The 19350-nt window shown below is 41.3% G+C and overlaps 1 protein-coding gene across 1 annotated transcript in view; it reads right to left on the bottom strand.

Moving 5' to 3' along the window:
• Nucleotides 1-18203, bottom strand: part of CACNG8 (calcium voltage-gated channel auxiliary subunit gamma 8) — a 115669-nt gene extending 97466 nt beyond the window's left edge. Inside the window, exon 1 of the mRNA XM_086928696.1 lies at nucleotides 17707-18203. Coding sequence (XP_086784822.1) covers nucleotides 17707-17929 — 223 coding nt within the window. The 5' untranslated portion in view covers nucleotides 17930-18203. The remainder of the gene's footprint in view (nucleotides 1-17706) is intronic.
• Nucleotides 18204-19350: the final 1147 nt, after the last annotated feature.

Here is a 19350-nt window from a genome sequence, read left to right as displayed (position 1 = left end):
TCTTCTTTTTGCACCTTTGCAAATTATTTTTTTTATCTTAACAGTGACCCCAATTCCCCACCCCATATCATATGGGATACTTTTAATACCACTGCAAGAGGATTTATAATAGATTTCGTTTAAATTAAAAAAGAGGCGCTTTCTTCAACAACGGAAGTTTGCCTTGGCAAATATTAAGCTCTTAGAACACAAATTCTATACTTCTCCGATGGATTCGGTCTCACCAGAGTTGATTCGTGCTAAACTAGCCTTTAATAAAACTACTACTGATAATGCATCCTCAATACTTCTCCGTAGTAGTGCTCGCTACTATGGTGGTTATAATAAAGCGGGTAAGCTCTTGGTGAACTATCTAAAAACACGTAAAGACCGTATTTGAATTGATTCTATCTATTCTTCAATTGGCTCTCTATTGCATAAAGATCAAGACATCCTCAATGAATTCAAAGTCTTTTATAAAGATCTTTATACCCCTGAATCCCCTCCTTCCTCTGCCCTTATCCAAGATTATCTAAATGAACTACCAACTCCTTCCAATTCTCACCTCAATCTTTCTGATCCTCAAACAGACTTCTCCCTTACTGCCTTAAATGCCTTTACTAAGGGGAAGACTCCTGGCCCAGATGGTTTTCCTGTTGAATTTTTATCTAAACTTTTCTAATCGACTACTCCCTAAACTTTTAAATCTCTTGCAGTCATTTTTTCTAGTTGGTAAGACAGAAGGTACCTTTCAGGAAGCTACAATTTGCTTCATACATAAAGAAGGTCGCAACCCCATGTTTTGTAAGAATTATCGTCCGATTTCCCTGGTCAATGTTGATTATAAACTCTTTGCCAAATCACTTGCTTTACGCCTCGATCCTCTAATGCCCCACTTAATTGGTAAGGAGCAGTGTGGTTTCGTCAAAGGTAGGCTCACTTTCAATAATTCTCATCTTTTTCTTAATGTTTTAAACAAAATCCCTCCTCTTTCCACACCCTTGGCGGCCATTTCTGTCGATGCAGAACACGCTTTTAATAGAGTTGATTGGTCCTTCTTATTTGCTTTATTAAAAAGGCAATGTTTTGGTCCAAAATTGATTTCTCTTATTTCCTTATTGTATTCTGCCCCTAGAGCCTCAGTGTTAGTTAAAGGATGCGTTTCATCTTACTTTCCTCTTCAACGTGGTGTCCGCCAGGGTTGCCATCTCTCCCCTCTCCTCTTTATTTTAGCTCTTGAACCTTTAATATCTTCTTTTCGTAATAATGACTACATTTCTGGGTTTTCCTATGGTGTCCATCAATTAAAACTTTCTGCTTAGGCAGATGATATCCTGCTCTTCATCGCTGCTCCAGAAACTTCTATTTCTCCTTTATTACATGAATTTGCTTCCTTTTCCCTTGTTTCTGGGTATTAAATCAATTCAGATAAGACAGAAATCCTTCCAATTACAACATTTTGTCTCCCCACTCCTTTTCTGCCACTGGTTTTGCCTATAATAACTCAAAAATTAAATATTTAGGTATGTGGTTCTCCAATTCCATCACTTCCTCTATTAAATTAAATATGTCTGCCGTCTTGCCCAGAATTGATAAATTACTTTCTTCTTGGAACTCTCTGTTCCTTTCTTGGTGGGGTCGGTTATACTCAATCAAAATTATGATTACCCTTATTTTAATTTACACATTATCCATGCTCCCTTATACATATTCTTGCCTTTTATTTCAAGTGGATTGACTCATGTCTTTCTAAATTTCTTTGGAAGGATACGAGGGCCAGGATCTCCTTATCTTCTCTTCGTAGGTCAAAGTCTAATGGAGTTGTGAACTTTCCTGACTTTCATTTATACCATAAATAATTTTCTCTTCGCCAAGCATCGAAAGGGCTCCTTTCTGACCCTTCCCCATTCACTCCCCTCTGGCTATATATTGAACTAACCTTGTTACTACCCTTCTCTTTAAAGGAAGTTGTGGCTTTCTCTGCTAAAACTCCTCATACCGCTCTTCCTTTGTTTTGGACACTTTCCATATGGAGGAGTCCCTGTTTAAAAATTGATTTGGAAATTAATGCCTTATGACACACTTGTTGATTTAGGTTCTGTAAAATTTGTGCACTGAACCAGTGTAGTCTGACTACCTCCTTGTGTACCTCCTAGAGTTAATGGGAGGGCACTTAGCCTTTGCTACAATCTTTTTCTAAGGGTGAAAAATGATCTAGTTTTTTGGTTTTTGTTCCATTTTTGTCTAAAGTGTTTTTGTTGTTGGTTGTATATAGGTGTGGATATATGGATGTATATAGTGGTGTATGAAGTATTGATACTAAAATATACATATTATTTCTTTTTGTTTGTTTGAAAGAAAAAAAGACTATACGAAATAAGATAAAAATAATTTATGAGCTGATTACAAAAAATAAAATGTGTAAAAATATCCTCTTGTGCGAGTGATGATATACAAAATGTTTGATTAACTTCACAGTGAACATTTGGCATGAAAATAGGTCAATTAATTGCCCCCTATTTTGAGAATAGCGCAGAATCTGTTCCTCCTTTTTCCATCATTGTGTTTTTTGAACTTCCTTTGTTTAAGGACACTTTTTCCCTTTTGAAACATTTGGTACATCCGAATCCCATCTCTAGGGAATCTTTTTTAGACTCGCCTATTTGGCATAATTCTCTTATCCTTATTAATAACAGACCCATCTTTTGGAAACCTTGGAGGTCAAAGGGCATAATTTGGCATAATAATCTTTTTGACGGATTATCTCCATGTTCATTTCCCCAATTTCAATCCTTATTTCACTGCCCCCAAACTTTTTTACAGAGATACTCTACTCTAATGGCAGTTATTCTTGATACTTATTACTCTCTTCCCTCCTCGGCCCTTCCTGTTGTCCGAAACTCACTTCCTCAGATACTCCTCTCTCTACCCAAGGCTTCTCTTATCTATAAATATTTCTCAGCCCCTAAGCCAGATTGTGCAAAATCCAAACTGGAACTTTCTTGGGAATGTAACCGGGGCTTCTGGGATAAACTTTGGTCCCGTTCTCTAAAAATATCTTGCTCTGCCTCTCTTACACAATCTCTGTATTTCCTTTACCATAGGCTTTTTCTCCCACCTATTTCCATTGCTCGCTTTTCACTTTCTTCTGATTTTAATTGTTGGACCTGTGGCTCTTCTAACGCTAATTTCATACATCTTCTCTTTCTTTGCCAACGGTTTCTATCTTTTGGGGAAAAGTCTGGTCTTATATTTCCTATCTGTTTAATATTTCCATCCCTTATTCTATTCATCTCCTTTTTTCTGGAAGTCTGTCTGACTCATTAGATCTACCCCCACCAACCATGGTCTCTACGATCGTAAGCTTGCTTTAGCTTTCCAACATATTTCTCTCAACTGTAAAACTCTCACAAAATCATCTATACAACATTGGTGGAATAGCCTTTGCCAATTTCATCGACTTGACAATGCTTTTGCCTCCGCCTGTAAAGCAATGATTAATAAAGATCTTTTTTGATAACCCATTCTAACTATTTCGATCAATTAGTCCTATTCATTTCACTTCGTACTCATTTCAATTCTGAAAATGTTAAACCTCCTTGAATATTTATTTTCTCTGTTCTTCAATTTTTAGCCCTTGTTGGCTTATTGTATGAAATTAATTAATTAAGTAATGTATTCACATTCCTTTGTAATATGCACTACTCTAAGATACCAATGTGTAAAACTCTCTCTCCTCATTTCCCCTTTTTACTTCCCCCCTTTCTCCTTTCTAATTCCGTATAAAATTTAAGATAGCTTTGATTGTTTAATAATGCTAGCCAATTCTTTTGTTATACGCCTATCGGTCATATTTAATTCTGTATTGCTGGTTCTCAGTATATTTTGTTAACTCTGAATAAAGCTTTTTAAAAAAGATGTCTGCTGTCTGTGCAATACTCACAGGCAGAGTTGGAATAATCTCTACCCATAAAAGGCCATTTTAAGATGTCTGTTTATGTGCAATACTTCCAGGGAATGTTAGAATAATCTCTACCCATAAAAGGCCATTTTAAGATGTCTGCTCTATATGCATTACTCATAGGCAGTGTTGCAATAATCTCTACCCATAAAAGACCATTTTAACCTCTTGGCTGCTAATGACAAGGGTAACTCGTCATGCACTTTTCGTTGATTTCAATGGAAATTAAATGAGCAGTAAAATATTGCCTTAGCAGTAAAGGTGTTAAGATGTCTGCTGTATGTGCAATGCTCACAAGCGGCATTGCAATCATCTTTGCGTAAGAAAAAGCCATGTTAAGGTTTTGCGGAATGTGCAATGCAACAATCTCTACTTAGTGAAAAGGCCATGTTAAGATGTCTGCTGTATGTGCAGTGTTCATAAGCATTTTTGCAATCATCTCTACATAGAAAAGGTCATGGTAAGATATCTACTGAATGTGCAGGGCCGGCTCTACGGTGTTGCGGTCGGTCCACGGCACTGGGGCTGACTTTAAGGGGTGCACTGTTTTCAAATATATTGTAGATGTAAAAACACCTGCTGCAGCTTCTTTGCCTCCAGCGATTTCCAGGCAACAACATAAATGTCAAGATAACTCTGGTGATTACTTGGCAGCAGGTAACGTCGCCAAAATTGTGGTAAAGAGGCAGGAGACCACAGGAGTAGCAATGGAGGTTTATTGCAGGAAAGCAGAAAGAAGCAACCTCAACACAAGCTGGCCAGGCACAAACTGTCACTAGCTAGAACACTAGAAGGAGACAGAGCCATGTACATTCTGGAATGGGTGACATAGGTAAGAATTATAGTGAGGCATGGAAATGAAAGAAAGATAAGTATACAACAGCCTGCTGAAAAGAAATATTTTGTCTAGTGTCAGTTTTGACTCATCATAAGGTAGCACAAAGGATTAATATGTCTGCTGCACAGAACATATTCACCCACCAAGCAGATTACAGAAGTTCACATAATGTAAATAGCTCAGTGGGTTACTGCTTGTGTCACAGAGATCCTTTTGTTACTTGCAGTTTATAAGTTAAAATCCTAATATAGACCAGTGACCAATTTTACTGTCATCAAAAATCTCTCTGCAAACTGCAAGGTATTGGTAAGCACGTTATGTGTTCTTACTCAGTTTTTCATTATCCTTATGACTTAAAAAGGGTTCATTTGGGTAGAAAACAATTCTTATTGGTAAACGCACCCCCTAACCATGGTGTTACGTTTTAAATTCAGAGTTTAAGCTTCTCCAGGCCAAGCACTCTTAAATTATACTGCCTACCAGTAAGGATGACATGTGAGTCCCACACCTTGTAGTCCTCTGTCTTATGTAACATTTCCTATACATTAATTCACACTCGTATGATTTATTGTCTTTGTGTAATGTGTATGTGATGTAAAGTACTATTCTGAGTGGTGCTATAAATCAAAATAAATGCATGTGAGTGCCAGTGGATATGGAGACTTGAGGAGCTCTGTTGGACCAGGTGCCACCAGCGCTAAAGTCCTGTGTATGTGCAATGCACACAGGCAGCTTTACAATCATCTCTACTTAGAGAGCCATGTTAAGATGTCTGCTGTTTGTGCAGTGCTCACAGGTAGTGTTACAATCAGCTTTACTTGGAAAAGGCCTTCTTAAGATTTACATAAAGAAATGCCATGTATATGTCTGCTCTTACGTGGAGGTGCAGTGTTGGCAAGCAGTGATGCAAACACTTCTTCATGGTGAAGGCCTTGTGAATAATATGTCTGAATTGATCTGCCAGAATCTTCAGGTGCAGTAATCACTGGTAGCGGTGCAATCACTTGTGCATATAGAAGCACTGCGAATATGTCTAGCAGTACATGGAGGTGTTGTTCTCAGGTAGCCATGCTTACTGTAGTTTACATACATGTGCCGCGCTAACAGTCTTTAGTGCAATCACCCCACTAAGAATCAATGTGGCCACCTCTGGCAGCACATACTGGTAATGTGCTCAATCTAATTGGTGCTCTTGTTACTTGTGCCAGCCTAGAGCAGTATCTGTGTCTCCTTGGCCGCTTGTGCAGGCACAGTGATCACAGACAGTAGTGCTAGCAATGCTTGGTTACAACTAATACAGTACATGTGACTGCTCTGACAGTGGGAAATAAAGTACACACAGACAGTGGTACCATCATCACCTTTGTGTAGCGCTTTGAAGGGAAAGGAGACTTAGCCATAGAAAGGAGAAGGGACTTGGATAAAACATGATAGAATTAGTGTGTTTTTATGTAGTACTCCAACTCATTTAATGGAACACTCCAACTAATTTAATGGTACTTCAGAGAGAGGAGGAAGAGAAGATGGGATGAGGGAGTGAAGGGGAAGTTCTGAGGAGATGAGGAGAAAGGAAGAAAATGTGTGTGCCACATTTTTCAGTCCTCAGGGCACTTTAGTATTTCAGAAGGAGCCACACAAGCTGGCACACATGTAATGCTGGCGTAGTCTCGAGGAGGCGTTCCTTTCATGCCCCCAAGCAAGTAAGGGAACATGCTCCATATTACAGATGTAGGTGCAAAAGAAGAGAGGCCTGATGGTGCCACTAGGAAAGGGGATAAGGAGTCCCATGCCCATCCTCCTGCAGCCGGGTTCAGTCACTCATTCACTATGCCAGCCTTTCTAGGGGATCGCTGCCCCCTTTGAAATGCAGGCACGTTTTTGCCTTTTCTGTGAATAATGAACTAGCGTCTGTATATGGTTGGTCCTTCTTTCACTCACGTGCTGCCTCGGGCCAGCATGAGTTCACAACTGTGCTGAAGGCAGTGCATCAATTATGACAGGGTGCACTGATCCGGGATTGTGCGCAGCGCACATCCTTAAATGTGTGCCATGGCACATATCAGGGTAGTGCAGGGTATTTGTAATATGGCCGCTGTTATTTAGCTTCTGGTGATCTAAGGAACTGTCCGCCAGAATCCAGCTACATGTGCACTTTCCTAATAAAGAAACACATTGTTGCTTCAAATTTGCAATAACTGATACATTAGCAAGTGTTCTGCAATTGTGCACAAACGATTTGCGCAGTTCCAGAAGGTTCAGATAGGGGGCACAAGAGTGAAGATGATGTTTTCTGTACTGGCATCTAAAAGAAAGATCAAATGCTAAAAAGCATATTAATACAGTAAGATGAAAAGGCCTGCCCTTAGAAGTGCAAGATGGATTTAAAAAAAAGTTAACGCCGGATGTATAATTTCTATTCACAAATTTGGGATGTGAAATTTGCACACCAACTGGGGTGGTATTATACATTATCACTTATTTCAAAAGGTGCGCCGGGGGCAAACAGTGATAATGCGCCCCATTATGGTGTATGCGCTGCTCGCAGGGCAGCCGCGACCTCGTGCAGTCCTTGGGGCAGCGCATTCATGTGAAAACACAGAGCAGCTGCTCCGTGTTTTGACTGTGCAGGCCGCACCCGCCTGCACTTTCAAAGGAGTTTAGAAATCACCTTGCAGGCGGGTGCAGTCAATGACTTGTTTGTCACACGCATGACATTCAGCAATGAAAAACAGGCCAGTTGCATGGGCCAGGGGCAAGGAATCATTTCTTCAGCGACAGCAGTAGAAACTGGAAAAGTTAGCTGGGAAAGTGAGCCTGTCACCATCACGGTGAAGTGTCGCGACTTCCAACTTCCCTGGTCAAGGTAAAACCTTAACTGCTCATGCTTTAAAGAAACCACACAAGTTCAGTATCAAGCCAAGAATGAGTAAACCAATTTTCTTGAGATGCAACTGTGATCGTGGCTCTTTCCTCCACTAGTACCTGGGATCTCTTTAGAGACTGGCTCTTAACGGGATGGCTAAACAGGGTTGTCAACTGGATACCCAAGTTTAGGAAGAATTGCAAGGTCCATGACATGTGTACAACATTTGATGCAATAGCTAAGGCATACTTCACCTAGCTAAAGGTCGTTTCCATTCTTCAGCCAGGATATTTGGACATCGAATGCTAGTGCTGTAAGGGGTTCAGCTACAGGAACAGGGTAAGACTGGCATAATCTGGGGGACAGAAAATGGGATCACAGAAAACAGTGGCCTTGCACAAGCAGAACGAAACAATGCCTTCAGTAACTGCTGCCAGAGGTACACTTGGAAGTGAATTACATATACAAATGCCTAGGAGAATAAAAGGAAGATGGTTGTTCCGTTGTCATGGTAAGAAGACTGTTGATGCTCGTTTTCTGGTCATGGGCCAGTGAGTTTCTGTACCAGGAAGGAAAGTTTCAAAAGTGTTGCACTTTGTGAGGGGTCAGCCTTTGATGCTGAACGCTTAACTTGCCACTGAGCCACACCCACCAAGACAGAGGTCAGGAATGACTTGGAGACATTATCTCCCCTTCTTCAGAAACACGATCAGAAATAACTCTGAGATTATTAGGGTGGACATCTCTAAGAAATCTCTGGTTGCAATAAGTGTAACAGTGTCTTCAATCAAATGCCTTACTATTCCACTGAGATGGGATTGGAGCACCTAGTTCAGCAGGCTCTGAGGCTGGGGAAGGAACAGGATGAATGCCATTTGTAAAGCACACAGCTGCTTCCCAAGTAGTGTCCCGGTGCTGAATGTGCTCATAGAGTGGTACAGTAACTTAGCATTCCCTGAAAAGTAACGTTTTTAAAGGTGCCTTAAAAGCCATTTTCATATTTAGCTCTCTTAAGAGCTTTAGGAGGCAGGTTCCAGCTTTTGGTGGCCAAATAGGGCAATGGCCATCCACCCAGCCCCTCTTTATGTATCGTGGGAATACACACGAGGCCTTGATTGGAGGAGCGTAAAGACTGACTGGAGTCATATTTCTTAAATCTCCTTTGTAAGTAGAGTGGCCCAGATTGATACAAAGTCAGGACAAAGCTGCATTTTTAAAATTAAAATTAACAAAGCTGAAAACTTGCCTTAGGCATGAACGTGAAAACACACTGTAAAATGGCACTTAGTCTAAATGTGCAAAATGCATTAGGCAGTCATATTCACTGCTAGGCTGCTGCCATACTTCTCTTTAACAAATAGAAGCTTTAGAAATTGCTGAACTAAGCACAAATGTATTTCATAGCCTGACCTTAATTTGGCTTGCTTAAAGTCTTCGCCACGACTGCAGAATTTTACGGTTTTATATGAAATGTATTACCTTCTTTAAGGTACATGTTCTCATTTGCACCAAGCTTGAACTTCCTATCTATCTCATGTTCATCTAATACGGAATAAGGAATTGCATATTTTAACAATAACTTTCACTTACATGAAATACGAAAAGCTTTACCTAACTAGAATCTGCTAGTAAATGTTTCTTTCCTTGGTATAGTTCATTGTCATGCAGTGAAACATTGAATGCATGATAGAATGGACTCTTCATTAAGCTTCTCTGGGAACCAAGGTTAACAGTTCCAGAAACACTAATGTTTAGCTGCTATGATGGTATCCTAAACACCCTTGGATCCCCTACCTCCTAGGATATGGTAAGAGCTGTGAGATGAGCTAACTCCCCCTATAATGCAGGTGTGAAACCAATCCTTGAATAAGGGTTCAGTAGTACCTCAAGCCAGAAAGCAAATGTCAACCCCCTTTTGAAGAACTTGTCAGATGATCCTGAATTCTGATTAACTATAGGCCCATCTCACTCCTCCCATTCCCTGTGAAGATGCTGGAATGATATGAAAGTAAAAGTCTGTCTCAATATCTGGAATCTTACACTCTCCTTGAGAATGAACAATGTGGCTTTCGACTCGGACATTGTAACGAGTCAGCCATGGTCAGACTGGAACCAGAAACCAACCCTGGAAATTGAGCTTGACCGGCCCCCGGGGGAGGGAGGTGCTACTGAGAAGCACCGGCCAAGAGTAGGGGTGCTAGGGTCAAGCACCACTGTTGCTAATGTTACAGGGGGCCAATATTGCAGCACTGCTTCAAAACCATCTCCGAGTAACAAAACAGGCTCCCACAGGTCCTCCACGTTTCGCCCCAACTGGAAAATGCCCGGTGCCTGCTACAGCCAGTCGGGCCTTAGAGTCAGCCTTACTAGTCACCTTGGATGAGTTATGGATGCAGGTTAATAGCGGGCAGTCATCAGCCCTCCTCATACCCGACTTGTTGGCTGCTTTTGACACAGTTTACCACAAAGTCCTCTTGCGCAAGTTAGCCTCAATCAGAATCAGAGGTACAGCGTTAAGGTGGATGGAGCCACACCTGTCGGACAGATGTCAGGCTGTCATCGTGCCCCCCTACTGCTCTGAATTAAACAACTGTGACAGAGAGTATCACGGGGCTTTGCTCTCAGCCCTGTCCTATTCAACATTTATATGAGGCCACTTAGTATCTTGATAAAGAAGCATGACATTAGGTTGGTCAACTTTGCCGATCACACCCAGCTCATTTTGTTCTTTAATAATAATAAAGAGGAGGCAGTAGCAGCATTTCACAAAGGCATGCTGGGTATTGTCAGTTGGATAAATGCAAATTCATTAAAACTAAATGGGGAAAAAACACAATTTATGTGCTGCTCGGCAAGCAAGGTTCCCAAGACTCTCCCCTCTAACTTCTGGCCCCTCTCATCTGGACATGAGCTGCTGCAATCAGACACAGTTAGTAATGTGGGGTCACATTTGATAACAAGTTATCATTGGAAACCTTGTCACAAAAGTGGCAGGCACATGTTTTGCATTTCTACGTAGTCTCAGGGAGGTGCTACCACTGCTGCCTACTCAAGTTAAATCACTTGTAGTGTATAGTGGCATACTCAGTAGATTGGACTACTGTAATACCTCGCTACTTAGGGCTCCTGGCTTTCAACTTAACAGATTATATGGAGCCCAAGTTGCAGCAGCCAAACTGGCCTTAAACAGACCCCGCAGATCTTCAGCATCTAATGCCTTGAAGGAACTGCACTGGCTGCCTCTAAAGCAGAGGATTGTCTCTAAAGCCATGTGCATTGTGTTCAAGGCATTAAAGGACACTGGTTCGGTGCCTCTACAGTGAAGATTGAAGAAGTAGGCTTTAGAGCTACACCTTCACTCCACCACCGAAAACGTAGCTTGTATTCATAAGTTTGGGAAGGCAAAACAAAGGGGTCCAGCCTTCTCAGTCAAAGCAGTCTAACTATGGAATAAGCTGCCACCATCCCTCAGATCTGCAATGATTTTACAGCAATTCCGGAAAGCTCTAAAGACATGGCTTTTCCCTAACTAATCATGCCTATGTATTCCCCTTGATGGTTATATTTTGGCTGTTCTGTCTCTACCTCCATGCTGTAGTGCCAGGTTACCAGTTTGGTGGTAACGGCTCTCTATAAATGGCATAAATAAATTAATTTAGCGATGTCTGTTAAGTACTTGATAGTATACTGTTGACTTCATGTGCTTTCTGTGGGAAAGGAAGAATGAAACCTGGTTGGCATTAAAAGATATCTTTCCATTGGACAGAAGTGATCTCACCTGCAACAATGTTGTTTACATATGTTCTTGTCTTTTATATTAGTGCGTGTTTCTAGCTAGAAAGGTATTTAGGCTCCTAGGACAGAGGCAGAGACTTTTTTCTGAGGAGATGCCCCTCCAGATTCTCTTAGAGACTTTTAACAATCCTTTTTGTCCCTGACGGTTGTAGCTACTGCTGCATTTGTTGCCCCATATTTTCCCTGTTGAGGCTTTATTTTTACAGATTGCTATGGCAACTGTATGCTGATGCTCTTTGGATATTGAGACTCTGCTGAGTTTCATGAACTGCTCTTTATGGGGAGTTTGAATACTGAATTTGATTGAGAACTTCATGCTCCTTTCACCTCACTCTTTTCTCAAACTATTTATGGGTTCTATTAGCTTTTGATTTCTAGACTTTATTTAGAATAGGGATTAATTTACTTATGGAACAAGTGTGTACTTTTTGCATTATTGATGACTCCACCATATTTTCCTTGATACATTTTTGTTAACAGATTTATCTGACTTACTGATTAAATAAAAATATCAAAATAATTTACTAATCTCTTTATGAGAATAATAGATTTTGGAACCAACCAATCTAAAACTCTCTTGATTGACTGAATTTAAGAACTGCTAAATTATGATGTTGATCAATAAGATCTAAATTTAGCTTCCATTCAAAAACAGTTGCAAAAATCTGCCGCCAAGAAGAAGATTTTGGCATGGAGTTGGAGCCCATTCTTGTAAGTCACTAGTTGAACTGGTGGAACTGGAAAGTAAAATATGAACTCTTTCCACTCTATCCGCTTTATGAGTAATAGTCAAGGCTTTGTTTAAAGCACAGAAAAATAAGAGCGATAGCGTCAGTCTCTGAATCGGTGACAAACGCTGATCAGTATCTGGAATAAGGGCCATTACAGTGAGAAGATGCTTGCTTATTAGTGTGCTTTGCTGATGGTCCTTCTTTCTCTTCCTGATCGCACAGCAGGGTCCCCTACAGGATGATCTAAGAATGGGATCCACTGGATGATGTTGCTGGTTTTCTACAATAGGCAGGAGCAGGGTTGGACTAGGACAGCAAATAGGCCCAAGCACCAAAATAAAAGTGGCCCAAATTTGTGAATTAGGTAGCTAAAACAGTGGCCTATGTTTGCATACTGGGGTACTTTTAAACTTGTAAAAACATGCTGTTTAAATAGTTTACAATATTTAAAACACTGCATGGTTTTGAGCTTGCTTCAAGCAATATTTGTTTTGATATAAGGGAAATAAACAGTCAAAATCAGCCAGCAAACCACAAAACAGGCCCATACGCTAACCTGTCAGACCAGCACATTGGGCAGACCTTGGTCGACAGTGCAGAACGCCTTACGGTACCAGCCTCGATGGAACACACTATAAACCAGAATGCTGTTAGTGAGGGTGGTCATTTTCGAGCTTTTTGGGTGGTGGCTGGGTAAACAAGCTAGCAGCTGTTTTAGTTTGTGAGGCAACACAGAATCTGTTTCGGGCGATTACCCTCGTAGAGAAAGAATAGGGAAGTGGTTAGATAACATAAGAGGGGAGATAAGGGCCAGATGCATCAGGATTTGTAAATCCTAAATAGCGAATTTTAAGAAATCGTTATTTAGGATTCGCAAATCCCTATGCATGTAGGAATCGCAAAACAAATTGTGATTCCTACAAATTCCTTAATTGCAACTCGCAAATTGTGAATCACAATTAAGGAATTGCTTCCCATTCATTCCTATGGGCCTAGAGGACCATAGTAATGAATGGGAATTGCATGCGCATTTAGCGACTACCAAATAGGTACTCACAAATTGCGCATGCAATTTCAAGGGTGCAAGGTTGCCAAAAGGATACCCTGTTGCACCCCTGAAATTGAGATGTTACCACATGTTGCACACATACATGTCCTAAGGGCATGTGTGTGTGTGTGTAACATGAACCTTTGAAAAAGGCACTTTAGTGCATTTTTCCTAAGTTTTTGCAAATTACCATGAAGTTCAAATTGATGGTAATTTGCAATCCCTAATTGCAAATTCGCAATTTGGAATTGCATCATGCATTGCATTTAGGGAATCACAATTCGCGATTCCCTAAATGCATTTGCAATTTAAGTAATCGCAAATTTTGTGATTACTTAAATTGTGAATTTGCATTTGGGTTGATGCATCCCAAATGCAAAAATACCGGTCGCAAAGGGGCGTATTCTGCAAATCTGCCCGTTTGCGATCGGTATTTTCGCAATGCATGTGCCCCTAAATGCTTTAACCTATACCATACAGTTTGCTTTCAGCTCTTTGATGACAGGTCATAGGTTACTGTGCTATATTAGGATTGTAATTTATTAACTTAAACAGACAGCACCTCCAAGGTCAGTGGCAGGTGCTGCTGCACTGGTCCATCTGCCTTAAAGTTGGCCTTATGAAGTAAGGTAGCTTACAAGTTTATCTCTTGTTATAAAAATATAGAAAAAAAATCTTCAAATTCCACCACCACCTGAAACGAATTGTTGAAATAAAAATAATAATAATGTTTTCTTAATACCGCTTTTATTTTCAGATTTAAATTAAATCATGATGCCATTAGAATAAAGATATCGAGGAAGTGAATAGCCTTTCATCACTAAGAGCCTCATTTACAGTTGGGTGGTAAACCAACATTTTTGCATTTGTGGATGATGTGGTGATGAATCCTCCAATTGGGAGCTATCCACCAGCTTTTGTCCTTCACCAGAAGACTTGGTCCCTTTCGCTGTGAATCAAATGATTTTCTCTCCTCATCCAGATTCAAAACGGATAAGGAGAAATCAACCAATCAATGGACTGAGCATTCCCTAACAAATGTGTCCTTCCAGACACTGTGGCTGTGCAGAGGTACCTTGCATCCTCATCTCAACTGCCTGTTCCTTCTTCCTCTACTCCTCATGCCCCGATATCCTTCAGAATGGCTCAGGTAACCTCCATTAACATTACAGTGCAATATATTGAATTTCTATTATGTTTACCGCAGTATAGACATTGTAGAAATACTATTTCATCCACTATCAGAAATAAAACTTCCATCATATTTTCTGGGCCTGTGATGCAAGCAGCAGGGCTGAGCTTAAGAATGCCTTTGAATAAAGAGAGAGAGAGAGAGAGAGAGAGAGAGAGAGAGAGAGAGAGAGAGAGATGCAGTATGAGCATCTGTGCAGCACTGTGTGGGGCTGGCCCTCTGCTGTCGTGCATATTGATTAATACAAGCATTTAATAATATGATTTTGGTAGAGAAGGTCAGGAATAATGGCGTGAAATTTGACCAATGTATATTCAAAGCTACCCACCCCCAAACTTGGGGCAATTGCCCAAGAGTATTTCTTTTTTTCATAAATCTTTTTATTGCAAAAAGGAACGAAATGAGGTGGTCATCACATTCAGGGAATACATCTGTTACATGATTGTTTATTGGAAAACACAGGTTTCGCAAATCTTACCTAATACAGTATATCTCTGGATTACATCTATTCAGCTGTAGATTACAATGTAATTATCTCATCAATGGGAGTAATTCGAGGGGGTTCACATATGTTACCACAATAATCATTCCAATTGGACCACAACGCCACCCACTTTCGGGGGTAGCCCCGGGCCACATACACTGTCTTCTCTTGGATCATACACCAATCCATATCCTTCTTCCAGGAACTGAGTGTTGGAGGTGTGACTGCCTCCCATAATCTCGCTATGTTTCTTTTAGCTATTGCCAGTCCTAACATAACCCATAGTTTACCCTTTGATGATAGGTCTGTGGGCTCCCAGATTTTCAGAAGGCACCATTTAGCTTCTGGGCGTAATTCCACCCCCCATACCTCATGCATACAGTTGAGTACCCTTTTCCAGTAGGTCTGTAGCACCTGGCACTCCCACAATATGTGGAAGAAGGTACCAGCCTCCCCACACCCCCTCCGGCAGAGTCCATTTTCACTGCGGCCCATCAGGAACAACCTTGTGCCAGAGATATAGACCCGATGCAGGATTTTCAATTGAATCAATCAGAGTTTGGCTGATATTGCTATTTCCTTAGGGGATGCAAGCACCTCCCTCCATTCCTCATCGTCAATTTCGAGTCCGTCTGCCTCCCATTTCCCCTTAAGAACCAGCAGTGGGTCTGGAGTATTGTTGATAAGCTTTTTGTATGTGAGGGAGATTACCCGTTCTGGAAGGTGGCCATCCAGCAGCCTATCCTCGAGAGGGGAAGACTCCGGGAGCTGGGTCCCTGGGGGGATGTTAGCTTGAAGAGAGTGCCTAACCTGCATGTAGCGGAAGTGTTCTGTCTGAGCTAGGTCATATGTGTTCTTGAGCGAATCGAATGACACTACCCCATCCGGGCCCCATTAGTCTTTGATCCGAGAAATTCCAATCAAGTCCCAGTTGTGGAATCCCTTGGTGCGACTGAGTGTGCCCAGTCTTTCCGAGGTCGACAGCGGGGTGGCCAGAGTGAGTTTGTCAGCCCATCCCAGTTTCTTTTGGACGATGTGCCATAGCTGTACAGAGTGTTTGTGGGTCTCGTGAGGCGGTACCTACCCGGGCTGGAGTAAAGTGCGGCCTCAAAATTTCCGCCCGGAAGGAGCCATCTCTCCATCCCATATCCCGGGTCGTTCCCAGCACAGTAAGTACCTTGGTTAATGGCCGAGAGATGTGCCGCCCAATAATATTTCTGGCTGTCCGGGAGCGCTATCCCCCCACCAAACCACCCCAATGTGAGTTTCTGCAGGGATATGCGAGGCATCCCAGTCCACAGCCCAAAAGTATTTCATTATGAATTAAAAAAAAAAAATTCTGAAATTTTGCTAATATTCATTTCGTATTGTAAATCAATTCAAAGTGGTGCTCAATGCCCTCCTCTATGGAAACTATTTGACCCAACATTTGAGGCCTGTGCTCTTGGCATGCTCTTAATATATACTACATCAACACCTTGGCTGCTAGGGATATTTTTATCCTGTGCTGCATTCCCACATTTACCATTGTTCATGACGAGCTCACCTCGTCATCAGCACAGCTCAACTGTGCCTCATGACGAGCTGAGCTTGTCATGAGCATGGAAGGGGTTAAAGACCACTGTGTGGTAATGGTTGTTGCCACAGTGTGGCTGCTAATGCGATTTCTCTGTAACAAGGATTTTTTTGCCCTTGATTTCTTGCTCCAAACAGAAGTTATTGGATATGGCATTGGAACCCCCCAGGAGAAATGGGGCACGTACGTACTGTTCTAGAACTCTCACCCATGGGTTAGCACAATGCATAAGGTCATGGATGTATCACTTGAGACATCACTGGTAGAACACTACAGTGGACAGGGGAAAACAAGAGTTCGCGTGAGCCAACGGATGAGTGAAAAAGCAGGCAAATCGGCTAGTCAGTCAGTAAACGATTCAGTGATTGAGTGAGTAAAATCACATCTTTAATTGAATCATTGAAAATTCATAAAACTGTATTTATAAGATACAGTATTTCTAAGGAGAACATACATTTCAGAAGAGTTTAAATATATGCGCAAAAAACATTAAACTATGTATTTTTCAATCTTAAGCGGTCAGTGAATGATTAGTCTGGTGAGTTAGTAAATGAGTGAGTGTACAGGTGTGTAAAATTATTTAGTCAAGTGAATTCATGAAACGGTAAGTGAGCGTGCAGCTATGTAAAATTATTTAAATGTGAGTGAGTGAGTTGACAAGGAAGTAAGCAGACATCTGATTTGAGAAGTCAGTGAATATGTGAGAGTGTGAGTGACAGCAAAGTCATTGAGTCAGTCAAGTGAATAAGTGTGTGAGTGACACACGGTCAGTGAGTGGTTTGTGGAGAGTAGGTGAATGAATGAGAAAGTGAGGTAGTGAGAGTGTTTTCTTCTGCAGCACTCACTATGCACTGAATCTTCTGTAGTCTTTTAGGAAAATCTAGATCTTGTGCATAACAGCTGTTCATAATGTGGAGGTAAATGTCCAGGCTTGTCCCATGGTCGGAAATCTCTGCATATATTACCAATTTGAGATTGTGTGATTTTCAATGGTGTTTTTTTTTGGGAAGTAGCATTGGAGAGTGTGTATGTAATCATCAAAAGACTGAAGTACTAGAGGGAGAAGTAGTTAGAGTAATGGATCATGCAGAGTATATATATGTATATATATATATATATATATATATATATATATATATATATATATATATATATATATACATATATATATATGTCACATTTCAAAAGAAAGTTCAGGTGCACTCTGGGATATGTATAAAAGGGAATTGTGAACATTACCTTCTAAGCAGCAGATCCTCCAGAGGCCAGAATGGGTGAGCCCTCCAGGGTCCTTCTTGTCTTTCAATGGCGTGTCCTCGCTAGAAATGTTGGTGGTGTTACAAATAAAGGCCCTGGCATACAACCAATAGTCTGTGCCGATGGCTATCGTCATAAGGCCAAATGCTGCAAAGGCCCCCACCGTGGTTAGCAGGATCTGGACCCCTTTCTCACACCACACCATTCTGCCCTCATTCCACCTCTTCCACGACTCCAGGGTGACAGCTTAAAGGGTTCCTAGCCAGAGAAAAACGTTCCTTTGATTCTAGTGTTGGGCTCCTTCCCTTGAACTTCCTTCTTCTTCCTCCTCTTGCACTCCTGTCCGGCTTGTCTTTGTGTCCACCCCTTTGGTGATAATGGCTTCAGAGACAGTGTTGATATGTCAGCCACAAGGCAGCAGGGCTCTTTGGAGGTTGTGAGGAAGCCACCAACTCACAAGGGATGAGTTTTCCTCCAGCAAGCCCTAGACTTGGTTCCATTGACGTCTTGATGGTCTTCTGAATACCTCTCACCGTTCAGTGAGGCGGTTTGCACACATCTCGATTGCTGAGAGGCACAGGGGGCAAACTTAATTCTTAATGGAAAAGAATGCAGAGGCAGTCCTGTTGGCAGAAAAGAAACAGTTTACAATGAGGTTGTGTTGACTATGCTTCATGTTTCCCATTAACAGTACGTTATAAATGCACATGGTATCAGCTTTTGAGTCAGTGCTAAAATCACAATACCACAAATACTAAAATGGAAGCTAATAAGGTGTGCCTCCTGTGTTCACTGGAGTTCAGTTAATGATCCTGCAGTGGACATAGGTCAAGAAGACCCAATAACCCACGTATTTCGCAAAATGAGGGGAGTGACGTCCTTCCTCAAATCCAGAGCAGAAGCTGCTAGACCTCAGTACCTCAGTATAGACATTCCAAAAGATGGAAGAGCCCACCTTAGACATCCTATGGCTACAAAAGATCATCATATACATAAAAAATTGCTCAGCATAAGCATGCCAATAGCTTCAAGAGTAGAACTCAGCAATGATATACCAAAAGCTCCAAGCGCTCAGCATTGACATCCTCAAAGCTGCAAGAACCTAGCATAGATATACCAAAAGCTACAACAACGCATGTGGCAAGGGCTCAGCTAGAACATAACAATAGATACAAAATAAAAGCTCAGCACCTACTTAACAAAAGCTGCATTGTCTCCGCTTCGACACATCAAGAGATGCATGAGTCCACAGAGACATAAGAAACGCTACAAGCGCTCAGCACAGACACTCCCAAAGCTGTAAGAACTCAGCATAAAAATATTAAAGGCTGCATGCAGCCCCCTCCAGAGATAGCAAAAGCTGCAAGAACTTAGCCTAGACACACCAAAAACTGCAAGAGCTGATCAGAGACATACTAAACGCTGCAAGAGCTCATAATACACATATCAAAACTTCAGAAAATTCAGCAAAAACTTTGAGTGAAGAATAAACATACACAATCTGCAAGAGCAGAGTACTGACAGACAAAGAAAATGCTCTATGTATATCAAAACCTACTTGAGCTCAGCACAGATATTTCAAAACCTAAAAGTGTTTAGCACATTCATACTGAAACTTCCCAGAAT

The sequence above is a fragment of the Lissotriton vulgaris genome, chromosome 7 (genome assembly GCF_964263255.1).
Source record: "Lissotriton vulgaris chromosome 7, aLisVul1.2, whole genome shotgun sequence".
Lineage (NCBI taxonomy): Eukaryota > Metazoa > Chordata > Amphibia > Caudata > Salamandridae > Lissotriton > Lissotriton vulgaris.
Note: the sequence above shows the minus strand (reverse complement) of the source record. Positions and strands in the feature narration are given on the sequence as shown.